Source organism: Rhincodon typus, chromosome 4 (genome assembly GCF_021869965.1).
Source record: "Rhincodon typus isolate 14 chromosome 4, sRhiTyp1.1, whole genome shotgun sequence".
Taxonomy (NCBI): Eukaryota; Metazoa; Chordata; class Chondrichthyes; order Orectolobiformes; family Rhincodontidae; genus Rhincodon; species Rhincodon typus.
Genome location: NC_063335.1, coordinates 69,282,180 through 69,302,667, shown reverse-complemented (window position 1 = coordinate 69,302,667; position 20,488 = coordinate 69,282,180). Strand labels below are relative to the sequence as shown.

The 20,488-nt window shown below is 40.1% G+C and overlaps 1 protein-coding gene across 1 annotated transcript in view; it reads left to right on the top strand.

Moving 5' to 3' along the window:
* Window positions 1-20,488, top strand: part of LOC109911668 (ASXL transcriptional regulator 3) — a 269,254-nt gene that overhangs the window by 58,043 nt on the left and 190,723 nt on the right. Inside the window, exons 4-6 of the mRNA XM_048596328.1 lie at window positions 94-202; window positions 1,715-1,826; window positions 17,655-17,782. Of these exons, the coding sequence (XP_048452285.1) occupies window positions 94-202; window positions 1,715-1,826; window positions 17,655-17,782 (349 nt within the window). The remainder of the gene's footprint in view (window positions 1-93; window positions 203-1,714; window positions 1,827-17,654; window positions 17,783-20,488) is intronic.

Below are 20,488 nucleotides of genomic sequence, written 5' to 3'. Positions count from 1 at the left end.
AGGTTGGAGGCATTTGCACAAAGTCCAAGTGTAAAGTGAATATTGTGTGAGAAGGGCTCACACGTTTATTTATGCATTTGTCTCTCAAATCAGTGGAACCTCTCCTCTGGCTTGCCTTAACGCCATGCTACATACCAATGCTCGTGTGGAAGATGGAGCTTTCTGTCGAATTCCAGGAAAGATGGGTCTTTATGCTCTTAAAGTAAGTAAATATGTAAGATTTGTTACATTTCTAATGTTTTCATATCACTAAGAAATAGGAAAATTTTGGTTTGTATGTCTTTCAACTAAAATGATAAAACACAGATGTATACAAGATTTACTAGAGACAAAAGACATATTACTTTTAATTTTATTGTAAATAAAGAAAATAAGTAAGTTTTATTTCATCACATTGTCATAGAGACTTTATTCCTTCTGATTTGTTTTGAATAGATTGTTAACTAAAGTCATTTCAAAATCCATCTTGTTATTGTTGTGTCTTCAAAATCAAGTATAAATTCAGTTCATTTTCTGATTAACGATCAATCAGTCTTCAAATTTTATATGAAGATATAGGATATGATGTCTCAGTTTTATAGATTAAAACTTGACTGAGATCAAACTCAGTTGAGGGTGTTCTCATGAGGGCAAGGAATTGTGTATCAATTGTTCACATTGGTGAAGCAGCAGAAATGGTGAATTTTCAAGTCTAGCCAGTCATTTTCAGGTGGAAGACCTGCACGTGCATCATGTCATTTCAAGTCTGACATATCAAAATACTTCCTTTACAATATACTTCTTTGAAGTATAAGACTCCAATACACCAGGAGAACTGTCACACTTATGCATTTATAATATCAGTTGAGTGGACAGTCACAGTTTCGCATTGTAACTGATGTATATGGTCTTTAATAGTGCAGCAATCAAGAACAACTTGCATAGCCTCTTCAATATAGCAAGTGTCCCGGGGCATGCCACTTAGGAAAATGTACCAAACCAAAGTGTCGAGATAATCTATATGCTCAAGTCTTGTCTTCCAGCTTGAACCACAGTATATTGATTCAGAGGCAAGAGTGCTCCCAATTGAAGTAAACTGGCATTTCACCGCAGTTGGCTTGAAATGCAGGATAAAGTCGCCAACAGTAAATAAGCCTGCAGTCAAATATTGATTCCCTAGGATGTCTGGTACTGAAGGTGGTAGTCCAATACCAATCTCTCTGTGCCCATGTAAATTTGCCATTTGTTATGGTGTAAGTCATAACTATTACTGTGAAAAAGTGATACAAGTACAAATATTTCACTGTTGAAAATTAATTTCTGGATTGAAAATAATTATTGTAAATATAATAGCTTTTATCTAGAACATAGAATGTACTGTTATCTGTATAATCATTGAAACTGTTCAGCCTTATTAATACAGAAAGATTTATATTTCTCTCTGTGGTCTGGATATTAATATTGCTAACTGGAATTGAAGATGAATGTTATTGCTGTGAGCTGATACTGATAAACTTATCACAGTTCAGTATATTCATAAATATACAAGAGATATATGTCAAAAGTAACCCACATGTTTTGTATGCGGAGCAAGCCTTAACAAGATGTACACCAAGGTTTAAGGTTGTCAAGCTGCCTACTGCTCAAACAAAACATGATTGTTATATTATTTTATAGTAAAATCCTTTGTAAAAAGAATATGTGACCACTGTTTAACTGATTTTTTTATCTACAGAAAGATGAATTGGTAATGTCAGCAGAGGGGGTCATTGATTTGGAGTGCGAATCAGATTTAGACAGCTGTGAAATGGCTGAGACAAACAACAGTAATGGAGAGGAAAATGGAGGTATGTGGAGTTTTCAGTAATTTTGGATATGATGCTGTGGTAGTTTGCAAATTGAGAAGGTGGGCTTTTGACATTTGTTAGATTCAATTTAGAAACAATGAATAATTCAGAGTAGGTTTATGTAGTATACACCCTATTGTTAAATGCTCTTATGGACTGCATCTAGCAACATATTCTGTGAATGTAGTGTAAATGTGTTTAGTGCCATTTAGTAGGTATACCATTGCAGGCAGAAATCTGTTGAATATATTTCAGAATGTTAGAGTAAATGTTTCAACTGATGCTGTTATTCTTTAACTATTTAAATTTTGAAATGTAGCTTTTACATAATTTATATTATACCATCATTTCACAAGATAAACATTTGATACAGTGAGTTTTCTTATATGCATCTGGAGTTATTTTTCAATATTTGAGTCAGATTGCAGGATTAATAAAGAAAGCCCTGGGGTATATTGATTGATTGATTGAACTATAAAGACTGTGATAGTTTTTCTTTCAATAGCAACTTTCATTTATGGTATAAAGCACTCTTAATCTAAAAGATATCCCAAGGCACTTCACAAATAGATGTAAGGAAAACAGATGCCAAATTGTAGAAAGGGATGAGGTGGAGTAACTGAAAGCTTGGTAAAAGAGAAGTGTTTTAAAGGTGAAGATTTAGATGGGGCAAAGATTCACAAAATGAAAACCTAACTCCAAACTACTCCAACCTACCCACTTCAGGTTTGCTGGAGATGAGTCAAATGAACAAATAATTAACACTTAGACGATGGGTCAGTCAGTCAATAAAATATTTTATGGAAGGTGCATCCTTTTATTTTAAGTAATGCTTTATTTTTAATTTCTATAAGCCAGGTTTACAAGCAACCAGGAAAACCTGGCAGATCAAGGTAAGAAGGGCAATATCTATGAGAGAAGTACCTCCTCTGCCAGCCCACCAATCATATCTTCTAAAAAAACCAACAATGTTTAATTCCCCAACTATTCCCTTCACCAACATAGAAAACAGCAGCAGGAGTAAGCCCTTCAAACCTGCTCTGCCATTCAATATGTTCATGACTGATCATCCTACTCAGTGTCCTGTTCCTGCTTTCTCTCCATATCCTTTGATCCCTTTAGTCCTAGGAACTGTATCTAATTCCTTCCTGAAAGCTTTCAATGTTTTCATTTCAACTGCATTCTGTGGCAGAAAATTTCAAGGCTCACCACTCTCTGGTGAAGAAATTTCTCCTCATCTCAGTCCTAAATGGCCCACCCTGTACCCTTGAACTGTGGCCCCTGGTTCTTGAGTCCCTGGTCATTGGGAACATACTTGATGACTATGTTGACTGGCCTCATCCTCCACCACCTGCCATCTGCTCTTCAGCTGTTCTGCAACCTGATGAACAGGTTGGGACTCAGACCGTATGGCTGACTATTAGGCGAGAAACTTGTTGAGCTAATTGAGAATTGCAGTTGTATTTATGGGTTTTGATTGACGGAAGGAACCAAAGTGAAAATGTTATAATCAGTAAGGAGTTTGTCCAGGATATTCCAGTCAGGATTGGAAACCCAATTTCTGGACCTGATTGGATTAAAAATTGACCTCTTACCTTTAAATGGCTTCTGCAGTGGAGACGCTTAGAAAGGGATGCCCTATTATGAAAAGTATGAATCCTTGAACCTGGCAGCAAAGAAGATTTTCAAAAACACCACGTCCCCTTTTGTAGCACTTAATATTTTGGAGTTTAAATTTCCAGTAGACATTTGACAAGCAACTGTGAAAGGGTAAGAATGTAAGTGCATGCATGTATGTATGTGAGTGGGAAATGGGGGCTTAGGGTTCTTGTTGGGTGAGTGGAATAGGGTGCCAGATGGGTAGGCTATTCAGGTAAGTGGATTACGTGGATGAGTGCTTAGGATAAATTGGATTTTAGACAGGGGGATGTTCAGGTTGCATGAGGCGTATCAGGTTGGGTTGTGAGGACTATTTGGTGTGGTGGGGATAGGTATGTGTAGGGTCGGTGATTGGTTAAGCAGGTGTCGGGGTCAGAAAAGATCAGGTTGGCATCATGGGTGATGTAGTTGTGGGTGTCATTTAAGAGTTATGAGTTCAGTTTGTTAGTTAGCCAGAATTGCTACTAAAAAGACACATTTTGTTAAAGATTTTTGTTTTTTGCACATATCAGCAAACTTTTCATGCAAACTACCAGAGTAAAAGGAAAATAACTTTCATATATGTCAGTACAATTATTTTATATAAGTTCTATTCCAAGCCTAAGCTTAAGTGTGTCAGAACCCTCCAAATTCTTTGACTTAAATAGATATTTTCCAGAATGTTCCAAATGCCAGGGAATTGTGGATTGGGATCTTCCATTCCCTCAGCAATTCTCATCAAGTCAACTGCATAATGGATTCCAAATATCCCTAACACACGCTGCTGCAGTGACTCTCTAGACATCAGATTATCAAGGCAATTAATGATTGTTGTCATGGATGTTTTGGCTAAAATGGCATAGAACAAACAATCAACAGGGATAGATGGTGAAGGAAGTCCACAGAGGTTAGTATGCCATCACCAAGTCACCATTTATTTGCACATGAACAGTCCTTGACTTTAGTACTGCCTCATTCAGAGTCAGATACGAGAGTGTCAGTATCTCTGACACCCACCCTTTTTATGTGTCAGTCACGGCTCCCTGATTGGACCAGATTAACAGCCCCAATCACAGAACTCATATTCTATGATGTCCACCAGGCTGACATCGTCACAATCACTACAAATGGCCTGTATGCCTGGTTCTGAAAGGGTTTCAGAAGAAAATTTGTGAGGCACTAACAAACATTGTCAAGGAGTGAGATAACACTGGAGATGTACAATAAAATTGAAAATGGGCCTCAGCAATGACTATGAGGAATAACACAAACAAATCAGCTCACGTAACTGCTATCCAGTAGTCTTGCACCAATTCAGTCTAAAAGTGGAGTTGCAGGTAGGTAGGATAGTGAAGAAGGTGTTTGGTATGTTTGTCTTTATTGGTCAGTGCATTGAGTATAGGAGTTGGGAGGTCATGTTGTGGCTGTACAGGACGGTAGTTTGGCCACTTTTGGAGTGTTGCGTGCAATTCTGGTGACCCTGCTATAGGAAGGATGTTGTGAAACTTGAAAGAGTTCAGAAAAGATTTATAAGGATGTTGCCAGGGTTGGAGGGTTTGAGCTATAGGGAGAAACTGAATAGGCTGGGGCTATTTTCCCTGGAGCATCAGAGGCTGAGGGGTGACCTTTTAGAGGTTTATAAAATCATGAGGGAACTGGATAGGGTAACTAGGCAAGGTATTTTCTATTGGGGAGGGGGGAGTCCAAAAACTAGAGGGTATAGGTTTAAGATGAGAGGGGAAAGATATAAAAGGGACCTAAGGAGCAACTTTTTCACACAGAGGGTGGTGTGCATATGGAATGAGATGTCAGAGGAAGTGGTGGAGGCTGGTACGATTACAATATTTAAAAGGTATTTAAAAGGTATATGAATAGGAAGGGTTTAGAGTGATATGGGCCAAGGGCTGGCATATGGGACTAGATTAATTTAGGATATCTGGTCGGCATGAATATTTTGGACCCGTGCTGTATATCTCTATAAGTCTATTTACCATAAGATTGTCAACCTTGAGCAAATAGCAGAAGTTGGAAAAGTTCACGGTTTGGCCTGTTCACCTCAAGACAAAGTGCAGGATATTCATTGTTGGTTGTGGGTTTGAGGTGACAGTGATAGATGTGCACCGCAGTTAGGACAGCCAACTCAGTAAAAAGTTTGAAGGTAGCCGTTGGGCTGAAAAGGTCGGGGTGGTTGTTTAAAAGGTCCACCTTGGTGCTGTGGGACTTTAACCCTATTATAATAAAGTGCCTTCCAGTCCTCACCCCTTATACCCTCTCACACCCATGCACTCCTTATTTCCTAAACCTACTCATATACCCACCCACCCTATGGTCTGTCATGATCTCCATGCCAAGCAATGGCACTTCTGTGCCCATTTAAACTGTTTGGATGATGTAACCACAGTAAAATGTACTGCAAAATGTTATTCATCAATAACTTTCCATTTTTTGGGGAAAAAACTTAGTGCAACTCAATAAAAATGTTGAATCATTCAGACTGTTTAAATCATCAATAGACCTCAAGCAAGGACCCAAGTGTTTCAACACAATGATGGATATCTGACCTCTCAACCAACCGTTATTATGTATTTGTTATGAGAACGTATACAATGTTTATTTACACAAGGTGAATTGAACTTAAGTTTATTCAGTTTCAATTATTGACCCTTTCAGTTACCTAGATGGTTGAAACTTTTATTGGGCTGCAGTGAATTTTTTTAAAGAAATTGGTAAGTTATCATATGTGATTTTTTAGACAACAAGGTGCAAGGCTGGATGAACACAGCAGGCCAAGCAGCATCATAGGAGCAGAGAGGCTGACGTTTTGGGCCTAGACCCTTCATCAGAAAAGGGGGAGGGGAAGGGGGTTCTGAAATAAATAGGGAGAGAGTGGAAGGCGGATAGAAGATGGATAGAGGAGAGGATAGGTGGAGAGGAAACAAACAGGTCGAAGAGGCGGGGATGGAGCCAGTAAAGGTGAGTGTAGGTGGGGAGTTAGGAAGGGGATAGGTCAGTCCAGGGAGGACGGACAGGTCAAGGGGGCGGGATGAGGTTGGTCGGTAGGAGATGGAGGTGCGGCTTGAGGTGGGAGGAGGGGATAGGTGGGAGGAAGAACAGGTTAGGGGGGCAGGGACGAGCTGGACTGGTTTTGGGATGCGGTAGGGGGAGAGGAGATTTTGAAACTTGTTTAATCCACGTTGATACCGTTGGGCTGCAGGGTTCCCAAGCGGAATATGAGTTGCTGTTCCTGCAACCTTCGGGTGGCATCGTTGTGGCACTGCAGGAGGCCCAGGATGGACATGTCGTCTGAGGAATGGGAGGGGGAGTTGAAATGGTTCGCGACTGGGAGGTGCAGTTGTTTATTGCGAACTGAGCGTAGGTGTTCTGCAAAGCGGTCCCCGAGTCTCCGCTTGGTTTCCCCAATGTAGAGGAAGCCACACCGGGTACAGCGGATGCAGTATACCACATTGGCAGATGTGCAGGTGAACATCTGCTTGATGTGGAAAGTCTTCTTGGGGCCTGGGATGGGGGTGAGGGAGGAGGTATGGGGGCAGGTGTAGCACTTCCTGCGGTTGCAGGGAAAAGTGCCGGGTGTGGTGGAGCTGGAGGGGAGTGTGGAGCGGACAAGGGAGTCACGGAGAGAGCGGTCCCTCCGGAAAGCAGATAAGGGTGGGGAGGGAAAGGTATCTTTGGTGGTGGGGTCGGATTGCAGATGGCAGAAGTGTCGGAGGATGATGCGTTGGATCCGGAGGTTGGTGGGGTGGTACGTGAGGACGAGGGAGATTCTTTTTTGGTTCTGTGATTTTTTAGTTGTTTTTATATAACCTATTGTCCACACCCAATGGATCAGATCTAAGCTCTGCAGTCCTGCCACATCCAGTTGTGAATCGTTGTGGGCAATTAAACAACTCACTGGAGGAGGTGGTTTCCACAAATATCCAAGTCCTCAATGATGGAAAAGCCCCGCACATCATTGCGAAAGATAAGGCTGAAGCATTTGCAGCAATCTTCAGCCAGAAGTGCTAAGTGGATGATCCATGTTGGCATCCTCCAGTGGTCCCCAGCATTACAGATACCAGTCTTCAGCCAATTTGATTCACTCCATCTGATATCAAGAACCAGTTTGAGGCACTGGATACTGCAAAGGCTATGGGCTCTGACAACACCCCAGTAATAATAGTGAAGATTTGTACTCCAGAACTTGCCACTCCCCTACCAAGCTGTTCCAGTATGGTTACAACACTGGTATCTACCCGACAATGTTGAAAACTGCCCAGATATGCCCTGTACATAAAAAGAAGGACAAATCCAACCCAACCACTTACTACCCATCAGTCTACTCTCAATCATCAGTAAAGTTTTGGAAGGTGTCATCAGCAGTGCTATCAAGCAGCACGTGTTCAGCAAAAGCTGGCTGAGTGATGCCCAGTTTGATTCTGACAAGGCCACTCAGCTCCTGCTGTAATTACAGTCTTGGTGCAAACATGGATAAAAGAGATGAATTCCAGAGGTGAGGTAAGAGTGATAGTCATTGACATCAAGGCTACATTCAACTAAGTGTGGCATCAAGGAACCCTAGCAAAACTGGAATCATTGGTTATCAAGGGGCAAACTCTCTGTTGGTTGGAATCATACCTGGCACATAGGAAGATGGTTGTTGATGTTGGAGGTCAATCATCTCAGCTCCAGGTTATCTCTGCAGGTGTTCCTCAAGATAGTGTCTTAGATCAAACCATCTTCAGCTCCTTCATCAATAACCTTCCCTCCATCAGAAGGTCAGAAAGTGGGGATGTTCACCTACGGCTGCACAATGTTCAGCACCATTCGCAACTCCTCAGATACTGAAGCAGTCCACGTACAAATACAACAAGATCTGGAAATATGTAGACTTGGGCTGACAAGTGGCAAGTAATATTCATGCCACACAAATGCAAGGCTATGACCATGACCAATAAGAGACAATCTAACCACTGCCCTTGACATTTAGTGGTGTTCACTGAATCCCACATTGTCAAGATCCTGGGTTGCTATTGACCAGAAGCTCAACTGATATTGCCACATAAACACCGTAGCTATAAGAGCAAGTCAGAGGTTAAGAATATTGCAGCGAGTAACTCACGTCCTGACTCCCCAAAGCCTGTTGATCATCTACAAAGCCCAAGCCAGGAATGTGATGGAATACTCCACACTTTCCTGGATGGGTGCAGCTCCAACAACACAGCTTGACACCATCCAAGACATACCAGCCTGTTTGATTGGCACTGCATTTACAAGCTCCACTCCTCGACCACCAACTCTCAGTAGCAGCATTGTGTACTATCTACAAGATGCACTGCAGAAATTCACCAAAAATCCTCAGAAAGCACCTTCCAAACCTATGACCACTTCCATCTGGAAGGACAATGGCAGGAAATATGCTGGAATACCACCACCATCAAGTTCCTCTCCAAGCCGCTCATCATCCTGACTTGGAAACGTATCACTGTTCCTTCACTGTTGCTGGGTCAGAATCCTAGAATTCTCTCCCTAATGGCATTGTGAGTCAACCCACTGCAGGTGGACCGCAGCAGTTCAAAGAAGGCAGCTCACCACCACCTTCTCAAGAGCAGTGAGGGATGGGCAATAAATGCTGGCCAGCCACAAAAATCCCACAAAAATGAATAAAAATCTCTATTGTACTTATTGCTTTAATACATTATATAGTGCGTGAATGAGCATATGATACCATGAAGAAGAGGGTAGGGCAAAATAGTTTGACATGGAGGTATTAACAACCATAAGGGGCTGCTTTAGGGATATAACCTGGAATGGTGTGGTATGAGGGACACTGACTTTCAAAGTGATTACTCATGCAGATTATGGTTCACAATAACTTTGAGGTACCATGAACCATGAGCCCTTTAAAATGCTAGTCCTGCTCTATGAAAATTGTCAGTTTGCAATGTAACAGTCTGAGAAGAGTGTCCTGCAATCAGCACCGTGGTGAAACAGTCTGGGAAGAGTGTCTTGGAATCAGCATCATGGTGAAGTAGTCTGGGAAAATTGTCCTGGAGTCAGCATTGCAGTGAAGCAGTCCGGGAAAATTGTCCTGGAGTCAGCATCACAGAGAAGCAGCCCAGGAAGTGTGTGGTGCAATGAACATCACAGTGAAGCAGTCTGGGAAGAGTAACCTGCATTTGCAACTTATTGTTTAAAAAAAACAACAAAGGTGACATCACAGAAAACCTGCAAATTTATTGGCTCAAGTGTTAATTTTATGGAAGTTTACCTAAGGAGTTGGAGAAACAGCAGGAACTGTGAGGGGCAGTGCACAGCGAGGATATACGAATCGGGTCCGAGGCTTGAGACCCACACCACTTTGGGAGTTGAAGAGGCAGCAGGAGTTTTTAGGGACCTGCTTGTGCTGAGTAAGAGAGTGGGGACAAAAAAGCATGATATCAAGGAAAATATCAACTTCATTGTTTGGTAAGAAACCATTGTTAGGAATTGTCTACAAATTACTGCAAATTAAAAAAGTGCATTTTTTGAGCAAGTAGTTATATTTTATTTTAACCAAAGAAGTTAGGCCAATCTAATAAGGTAATAATGGCAGTGTAAGGGAAGTAAGATTAAGACTTAAAATAGGGTCTTCAAAGACTTAAGACAAAAACTTTGCACTGCTGCACAAGTTTTTAGAGTGAAACAAGGTCCCTAGCATAATTAATGTTCTTTCCAGGGAGCAACTAATAAACTTGATCTAAAGAGAAGTCATGGTAGCAGAGCTCACACCTATCATATGCCTGTCCTGCACTATGTGGGAAGTTGTGGACATTTCTAGCATGCCTGGTGACCATCTGTGCAGAAAGTGTGCCCAGCTATAGCAACTGGCCAATCACATTTCTGAGCTGTAGCTGGACACACTTTCTGCAATGTGGGGGATCTGAGATGTTGAGATTGTTGTGGACAGCACGTTTATTGAGATGGTCACATTGCAGACAAAGATTGAACAAGCAGGAAAAGGATTGGCAATTATCAGGTAGAGTGGAGGATGGCAGGTAGTGTAGGACACACCCGTGGCCATCGCTGTCCTTAATGTGTATACCATCTTGGATTCTTGGGAGGAGCGACTTCTTGTGGGATAGTAGTGGAAGTACTATGGCACCATGCGTAGCTCTGGTGCATAGAAGGGGAGGAAAAGAAGGGCAGAGCTATAGTGTCAGGGATTTAATATTAAGGAAAACAGACAAGTGTTTCTGCAGCCACAAAAGAGACTGTGGGATGGTATGTTACCTTCCTGGTGCCAGTGTCTTATAGTGGTTACAGGGCATTTTGAAAGAGGAGGGTGAAAGTCCAGTAGTACTGGTTTATAATGGCACAAATGGCATATGTAAAAGAAAAATTGTGTAAGCAGAATATAGGGAGTTCGGATGTAAATTTTAGAAAAGGATCTCACAGCTGGTAATTGCAGAAGGGATTCAGATTCCTTGGACATTGAGACCAATTATGGGGAAGGAGGGACCACTAAAAGCAGAATCAGTTGCATCTGAGCAGGATCGTGACCCATGTCCTTGAGGGGTGTTCACTACTGCTGTCGTGGAGGATTTAACCAGGAGTGGCAGGGGAATGGGAAGCGACCAGAGAGACAGAAAAGAGAGAACCAAGGATAAAAACAAATGACAGAAAGGTAAGAAGGAAAAGGGGAAGGCTGAAAAAAACAAAGGTTGAGAAACAAATGGTGCAAAATAGATTTAAGATGACTAACAAGGTTAAAAAAATACAATCTAAAGGCAATGTGTCTTAATTCGCAGAGAGTTCACAGTGTGGTAGATGAATTAACAGCACAAATAGATATAACGGTTATGGTATTGTTGCAATTCCAGAGACATGCCTGCAGGGTTAGCAAGGATGTGAACTGAACATCCAGGGATAGTCATTATTTAAGAACGATAAACAAAAAGGGAAAGGAAGTGGGTGGTCATTGTTAGCAAAGGATTAACCAATGCAGTAGTGATGAAGGATGTTGGCTCAGAAAATTACAATGTGGAATCTTTATGGATGGAGATAAGAAATATAAGGGGAAGCATTAAATAAGAAATCAGAGATACATGCAATATGGTACAATCATGGGTGACTTTAATTTACTTATAAAGTGGACTAACCATACTAGCAAAGGTATTGTGGAGGAAGATTTCCAAGAGTGTGTACATGATTTTTTTTTAGACCAATAAATTGAGGAAACAGCCAGAGAACAATCTGTTCTAGACCAGGTGCTGTGCAATGAGAAAGAATTAATTAACAATCTTCTTGTGCGGAATCCCTTGGGGAAGAGCAATCACAATATGATAGATTTCTTCATTAAGATGGAGAGTAAAGTAGTTGAATCTGAAACTAAGGTTTTGTATCTAAATAAAGGGAACAATGAGAGAATGAGGCACAAATTGGTTTGGAGAACATTCCAGAAGGGGTTGACGATGGCTAGGCAATAGTTCATATTTAAAAGGACATGTGTGTGAATTACAACAATTATTCATTCCTGTCTGGCACAAAGGTAAAAGCAGAAAGGTAGTTCAATCATGACATTCAAAAGAAATCAGAGTTAACATTAGATCAAAGAGGAGATGTACAAAATTGCCAGAAAAAACAGTAAAGAGTGAGGCCTGGGAGCATTTCTGAATTCAGTGGACAAGATGTTTAATCAAGAGGAGAAAAATAGAGTCTGACAATATGATTGAAGGGCACATAGAAACTGACTGTAAAAGACCATAAAAGCTGGACTTTAAATAGTAACAGTCCAGCATAGTCTGCAGACTGCCACAGAAAAGCAGAAATGAGAAGACTGCAGGATGGAATAACAGCATCTTTCAACAGTTTTGTTTACAAGCTCACACCCCGTCTTTGTTACAAGTTTGAATAAATCTCATAAATAGAAAATTTACAAATAAAAAGGACTTCAAGCACCATTGCACCCACTGTGGAAAAAGGACTAATTGCAGTTTAAGAGGCACTGTGAGCAGAAGAACGTCTAGCTCAGCTGAAACTGCCACTGGATCTCAAGATCAACATCGGATCATGTAATTCATTAAATTATGAACATTAACATTTTTTCCCAATTCCAATCACCACACCATCCCCCAACCTCCACCCACATGCTCTGTTTGTTTGTCTGTGCATGTGCGTGTGTTCATGTGTGACATGAGATTAGGGATGGGTTTTACCTTTTGTTAATATTTCCAGTGAAACTAACTCCTTAATTTTGATTAACTTGAAATCTGACTGGCTTACTTTTTCATAGTTTAACAAATGGTCAACTACATACTGAATTGGAAAAAAAACTTTTTTTTTAATTCAAACACTATTATACCAATCTCAGGAGTGAAAAGAGATGTATTTATTCACTCCCCCAGAATTTTTTTGTAACAATAAAATCACTTCATTCCAAGAATGAGTCAATTGAACTTTCTCTGAACTGCTTCCCACACAATTATATGCCTTTTTAAATAATAGACCAAAAGTGTATGCAGTACTCCAGGCATGGTCTCAGTAACACCCCGCAGAGCTGCAGTAAAATTTCCTTACCCATGTATTCCATGCCACTTGCAATAAAGCTCAACATATCATTTGCCTCCCTAATCTGCTGTATTTTTATGATCTATGTACTGGGATACACAGATCCCTCTATACCACCCAGTTTTACAATCTCCATTTAAATTATGTACAATTTTTCTGTTTTTCATGACAAAGTGGACAAATTCACATTTTCTCACATTATAGTCAAACTGCAAAAATTTGCTGACCAACTTATCTTTATCCCTTTGCAGATTACCTCATCTTGACAACTTATTTTCTTCACAATCCTATGTTGCAGACTCTGCGCCCAAGTTATTTAATTACAGATTTTAAATATTTGAGGCTTATTAATCCTCTGACACGCCACTAGTTACAGCATGCCAGCCTGAAAAAGACCCATTCATCCTAGCCAATCCCTTATCCACACTAATATATTACCCCCTCCATCATGTTTTTATCTTGTACAGTTAATGTTTAAGTGGCACTTTACCAAATAGTTTTGAAAATGTAAGTACACCAAATTTAGAGATTTTCTTTTGCTTGTTACTTTCTTAGAAAATTATTTCCATTTTAGAAAACTGTATTGACCCTGCATGATCCACAAATTGTTTACTAAATATCCAGCAGTAACCCATGACAGTGAATTGTAGCAATTTCCCTATGACAGATGTTAGGTTAACTGACCTATAGCTGTGCACTCTTTGCAATCAAACAATGATTCACTGTCCTAACTCTCTGCCTTTTGCCAGTCCAAGACAAGAGATACTACAACTCTAGGGAGAGACAGGGAACCAAGAGATAGATCTGTGGTTGCCCTGACCTTGATGGAGGAAGAAGCTCTGGAGATCAACAGGGTGGCAACTGTAAATTCACTGTTGCTGATGGACAAATGTGATTTCCCAAAGATCTGGCGATAGCATTAGACGTTCCACTGCTACTTGGCATTTAATTGTTCCTCAGATTGAATCAATGCCACCAATACATTAGATATCATGATCTGTGGAAACTTGGAAACCTCCTTGATCCACCTTCAGGCCTGACTCATGTCTGTCATTGTCCACAGGTGTCTTGATGGTGCCACTAAAAGTGATGTGAGAGGGGCCCGAAGTGCCCTCAGAGGAGGACCAGCACATTGAGCATGCACTGTCACATAAGTCTTGTGCAACCTCCACCAGTGCAAACACACCTACCCAGAGGGTTTGGGTTCCTAGCTAAGTGGGCTGGCATATAGTGAGTCTGCATAACGTGGGCAGAAGCAGCTCATGAAGACAGGAACAATGGTGGAAAGTGTCCATTGGAGAATGGTGGTTACTTCAAGCTCACTTTGATTGGAAATAGATGTTGTTGCCTTGGTGAGGAAGGTAAATGGTACTTGTCGAGAAGCAACATGAAGGATATACCCATCTATTACCATTTCCAGAGCATGGTGCACCTTTGCACTTAAAATGGAGGAGCCCATCTTTAGTGTGAGTGTCATAATGTCTCAGGCACTTGCGCTGATAACCACCTTCGTTGAAAGAGGGATCAACCTCCTAGAGATAACAAGGTATAGAGCTGTATGAACACAGCAGGCCAAGCAGCATCAGAGGAGCAGGAAAGCTGACCCGAAACGTCAGCTTTCCTGCTCCTCTGATGCTGCTTGTAAAGGCTAAATGAAGTAAAGGCTAATGGCAACGGAAGCACTCCTCAAGGTGCCCCTACATTGTGGTTCTAGCCCTTTCTCCATACACTATGTCCTTTATTAATGGCCAAGTCTTCCACCCCACACAGGCAAATGGTTTATTCTTTGGTAGGGCACTGCAAAACACAGGAATGAAGTACATAAAAATAATAAGTGTACAAGGAAAATAGACTTGGCAACCCAAAGAAAACTATTTGACTGCTTATTACATTGAGTTTTCCATTTGAGAAGTGGCACATAAGATGTTATTATACAAAATTAGGTCCAGTAGGAATAGAATTTATGATTTTGAATGGATTTATGGTTGGTTAGTGGATGGTGAATAGGAATAAATTTGAAATTTTTCAGTTGGTTAGGCAGTAAAGTATATCAAGAGTCAGCATTTGGGCCACAATAACTTAGGATTTTTATTAATGATTTGCATGAGGGGAAGTTTACTCTGCAGCCACTAAGTCTATACAGCCATTGTGTATCAGGTTTGTTCAGCTTTTAAATAATGATAGATGTTGCAGGAGAGAGCTGTTTCTTTCTTAATGTCTTCACAAGACAATGTCCAAAAGGTCCTTCACATTTAATGTCCTGACCATAGAAACAGGTTACTTCAAGCTTTGGGCGGTTTCATGTACATTTGTAGACATTGGGAAAATCACTTGACTCATTTAACTCCATCTGGCATCTAGGTAAATTATCCATTTTCCATTCTACTTTTAAAAATAGATGTGCAGGCATAACTACATGGGCATGACAAGATCATTCTATTCAAATGAGATGAGGAGAAATTACTTCATTCAAGAGTTTGTGATTCTTTGAAATTCTCAACCCCGGAGTGCGATAGATATGCGTCTTTGCATATATTCAAGTCAGAGGTGAATGAGTGATTGTATGCAACAGGAATTAAGGGGTATTGAGATATTGTGGAAAGTTAGAGTTGAAGTATAAGATCGGTCACAATATTCTTGAATGGTGGGCTCACAAGGCCAAATAGCTTTCTTCTGTAAATTATGTTCTCAATGTTTTGACTGTTGTAGTGCACTTGGTCATCAGGTACAAAGTGGCATTGGAAGATGATTGTTTTTATTCTTGCTTTATCTTGTGATCTATTTTTTCAGTAAGGGTAAAAATGGAAAGGATACATATTTATTGCATGATTTATTTACCTCACCCTTTAAGGAAATATTGTCCTACAAACTCTAACACTGCTGGAGACAGAATTGCTTTGTAATGTTCGTACAGTGTTTAAGACCCTTCTATCTATGCATTTAATTATAGTGGAGTTAATTAGTATAGATATTGTTAAAGATTGAATGAAGCAGATATTTTGAATGATTTGATCAAAATTACTAATTGTTGTACAGTACATTGCTGTACCACTAGGCTGACTGAATAATTTAGAAAAGTTCATGCTGTTCTAGTAGCTTTTTATTCTGTGATAAATCACCACTTTATATCTCTAAATCTCTAAATTATTCAAATTATTTTTTAAGTTCTTTTTTGAGTAGTTTTCTAATCTGCAGTGATTGACCTCTGCAGAGTTAGTTAATAATAATCACTGACTGAACAACCACAGATACTCATTAGCCTCACCAGATATACCCTGACTATAAAATAGACTGAGACAGAGTGGACTGGAAGAGGAAAGTATTGATGCAAGTTTTCCCACTTTTACAGAAAAATGAACATCATCAAGATTTACCAGCCTGGAGTAAATATTCTACCATATAATGTTCTTATGCTGCCAAAACTATTGGTGTTGCAGACTAACATTTGTTGCCACATGGTAACATTGCTTCATTTGTTGATTCATGTCCTATGGAGGGCATGGAATACCTGGGATGCAAAAAAAAAGTTGAGCCTTTAATTCAAGATTACTGGATAATTATAGCATAGGCATTTTAAAGTGTTTTTCCAAGTGCAATTTGGCAATGGTGAGCTTGTACCTTGTCAATTAGCAACTCTGAGTGAAATGGTCCAAGGTGTTTATCTGAGTTGAATATAACCTTATATACATGTCTAGTGTCTTAGAAGTAATGTCAGTAAGCAATAAGGCAACCAATTTATTCTTCGTAAAATATTACAATTATTTCATACCTTTTCGTTTGACTTCAGGACCGGGGTTGGGACAGAGACAGAAGGGGTGGCAGGAGGGAGCCTCTCCACCCTGCAATCCCCTGACCCCCAACTTCTACCAACATTTCCAAGTTCCTGTTTGTAAAGCAGGGAACAAACTTTCCCTTCCTCTGGATCACATCTTAAATATGGAATCTTGAGTACTACAGTGTGAGGGGAGTTCCAGGTTTGCACAGTGGGAAGTGGTGTGTATTTGGGCTTTAAATAGAGCCTCAGAAGCATGAAACCAGAAGTCTTGGTGCTAGCAAGCACTTCCATCTCTCCAGCATGTGATTCTCTGCAAAAGATACCCAAGAGAGTTGTTGCAATTAATAAAGGAAAAAAATGGAAGATCATGTGACAAAATCCGCTCCACGTCATGTCAGACGAGTGCCACGAATATTGTTAAACAAAACCTTTTGACTGAAAATGGAAAAATTCCATGCCTAATTTTCAATTCTGACTTTATAAATATAACTCACTCTCCCTGGAATGTCCTAGTGATGTATGCAGCATAATTTTGCTTTTAAATTCTTCCTCTAATGAGGTGCCTAGTACTTCAATTGTAACCTAAATCAAGTCTTGTACTTATTTAGAATTACTGCCATGCTATTGGAGTCTCTTCCTCTAGAAACAAAACCAAAGCTTGTTTGTCTTTTTAATCGACTTAAATGGAGATATCACTTTTAATGACCTTTACATATACTTAATACACACACATAAAAACTTGTTTTCTGCTGCTTTGTAAATGTAAAATCTTGATTAAAAACCACAGATTGAACATCTTTCTTACAATGAGGAAGTCTCACTGTGTGTTCCATGTACTCAGTGATCTTACAATTTTTAACATCTTTTTCCAGTTTGTTCAGACCCCAAACCTATGCCTGATGACAGTTCTTCTCCAACTAGTACAAGTTTTTCAACTACAGTTGCGCAAAACAAGGTCTTGTCTTCTACTCAACAACATACTAAAAAAGCACTAAAACAGGTAAGCTTAATGCAATTGCAATCTTCACTCCGTGTATAATATTGTAGTCATCCTTTTGTAATTACTTTTCCTTGTTTTTTTTGCCATGTAAAAGTCGGTTAGACTTGTAACTATCTCCTTTTCAGACATTGGACACTTACAGTGATGTTTCTCCTTCGAGGCCAAAGTTGATACTTTCTTTTTGTTAAATTATTTATTTTCTCCCAGCATATCGAGTGAATCTCACATCTCTTGCTGGTTAAGATTTTCTCCATGTAAAATATGTGATCTTAGGTATAATTAACACGAGAAATAAGAACAGAGGAAAATGTTGTTATGTTGACCAGTTCTGCAGACTGGTTTAATCTGTTCTTTAATAGACACTGACAATCCTTTTTAATCTTTGTAAATGGAAAGGTAACCAAATATGATTCAAAATTTATCCGTAAAATTACAGGAAAAACAAGTAATTAATTCATCACATTTCATAAGTGTAAAACTTCATTGATATTGTTCAATACTGATTTGAAGCATTCCTCAATTGAGATTGCGTATTTCTAGGACTGTAGAAACAACATGTTCCACATTTATCTGCCACACTTATAACATTATTTTATCATGTTAAAGCAGGAATTGTTTATGAAATGCAGTGACTGTTGACAGATGCTATAGCCATTTTTCACAAATGGTGCCCCAAAAACAAACTACACACAAATGTTGACTGAAAGAACTGCGGATGCTGTAAATCAGGAACAAAAACAGAAGTTGCTGGGAAAACTCAGCGGATGTCTTTTGATTACTTTTAGTAAAAATAATTGAGGATCAAAACTGAGTAGGGTGAGAACTGTGTGCTCTGCTGTAAATACTTCCATGGAATCCTTAAATTCATCCCTTAAAATGATACTGAATCTCACTATTTTCTGGAAAAACATCTATTCTGAATATATCACTCCCTGAGCACTACGCTAGACAGTCTCAGAGTAGATCCTGAAAGTATTTAAGACTCAAACCTTCAATATGGGGCTGTAGCTTAGAAGCCAAAAATTGTTACGAACTGATTCAAACTAAAACAGAAAATTGCGTATTTATCTTCATACAATCTTTAATATTCGTTTCAAGCAAATAACTAATACCATACTGAAAGAAACCTGTAATCAACATCCCACTGGGAATTCTAAATACTTGTTTTGTTCTAGAGAGAATGTCTTTGAGAAGTCAAAGCCAGATTCTTACTTGGTTGGAATTAAGTGAAAAAAAGAGCCATTCTGCTACTTGGTGTATTTTATAAGCTACAACATAGTGGGAAGGAAATAGGGAAGCAAATTTGCAAAAGAGTTACTAAGGTGTGCAAAAACTACAAGTTGGTAGAAGAAGTCTTTAAGTAACTCAATACTGAATGGTATTTTCTGAAGAAGTGTCTAGGCCCGAAACGTCAGCCTTCCTGCTCCTCTGATGCTGCTTGGCCTGCTGTGTTCATCCAGCTCTACACCTTGTTATCTCAATACTGAATGGTGCCAGGATTGGTTTAAGGACACAGAAAGAGAAAAATTTCTGAAATGTGTGCCCAGTGAGGAAGGAGCTATCATATGCTGTAGTCCTGGAAAATGAAAGGGTCAAGTGTAAAATATCAAGTGTAAAAGTTGGGAGTATGTTGAGAATAGTGTTCATAGCATCAAGCTATAGATTAGTGAGGAAGAAATTGGATACAAAATTGGATTGAAACTGTGAGACAGAGGGTAGTAGTAGAGGGTTGTTTTTCAGACTGGAGGCCTGTGACTGGTGGTGTACCACAAGCATCAGTGCTGGGTCCATTGCCTTTCGTCATTTATATAAATTATTTTGTGGTGAATGTAGGAGGTATGATTAGAAAGTTTGCAGATGACACCAAAATAGGTGGTGTAGTGGGACCTTGATCAGATGGACCATTGGGCCAAGGAGTGGCAGGTAAAATTTAATTTAGATAAACGTGAGGTGTTGCATTTTGGTAAGGCAAACCAGGATGGGACTTATACAGTTAATGGTAGGGCCCTGGGGAGTGTTGCTGAACAAGGAGACCTGGGCATGCAGGTGTGTAGTTCCTTGATAGTGGAGTCGCAGATAGACAGGGTGGTGAAGAAGGCTTTCGGCACACTTGCCTTCATTGGTCAGAACATTAGTATAGGAGTTTGGATGTCATGTTTCGGGTGTACAGGACATTAGTGAGGCCACTTTTAGAATACTGCATACAATTCTGGTCACCTTTCAATAGAAAGGATATTGTTAAACTTGTCGGAACTAGAGGCTTTGAGCTATAGAGAAAGGCTGAATAGGCTGAGACTTTTTTTCCCTAGAGATTTGGAGGCTGAGGGGTAACCTTATAGAGGTTTATAAAATCATGAGGGGCATGGATAGATCATAGAGCATAGAGCATAGAATCCCGACAGTGTGGAAACAGGCCCTTCAGCCCAACAAGTCCGCATCAACCCTCAGAGCATCCCACCCAGACCCCAGACCCCATCCCCCTATAACCTACACATCCCTGAACACTATGGGCAATTTAGCATGGCCAATCCACTTAGCCTGCACATCTTTTGACTGTGGGAGGAAACCAGGGCACCTGGAGGAAACCCACGCAGACACGGGGAGAATGTGCAAACTCCACATAGACAGTTGCCCGAGGGTGGAATCGAACCCGGGTCCCTGCTGCTGTGAGGCAGCAGTGCTACCCACTGTGCCACCACACCGGTG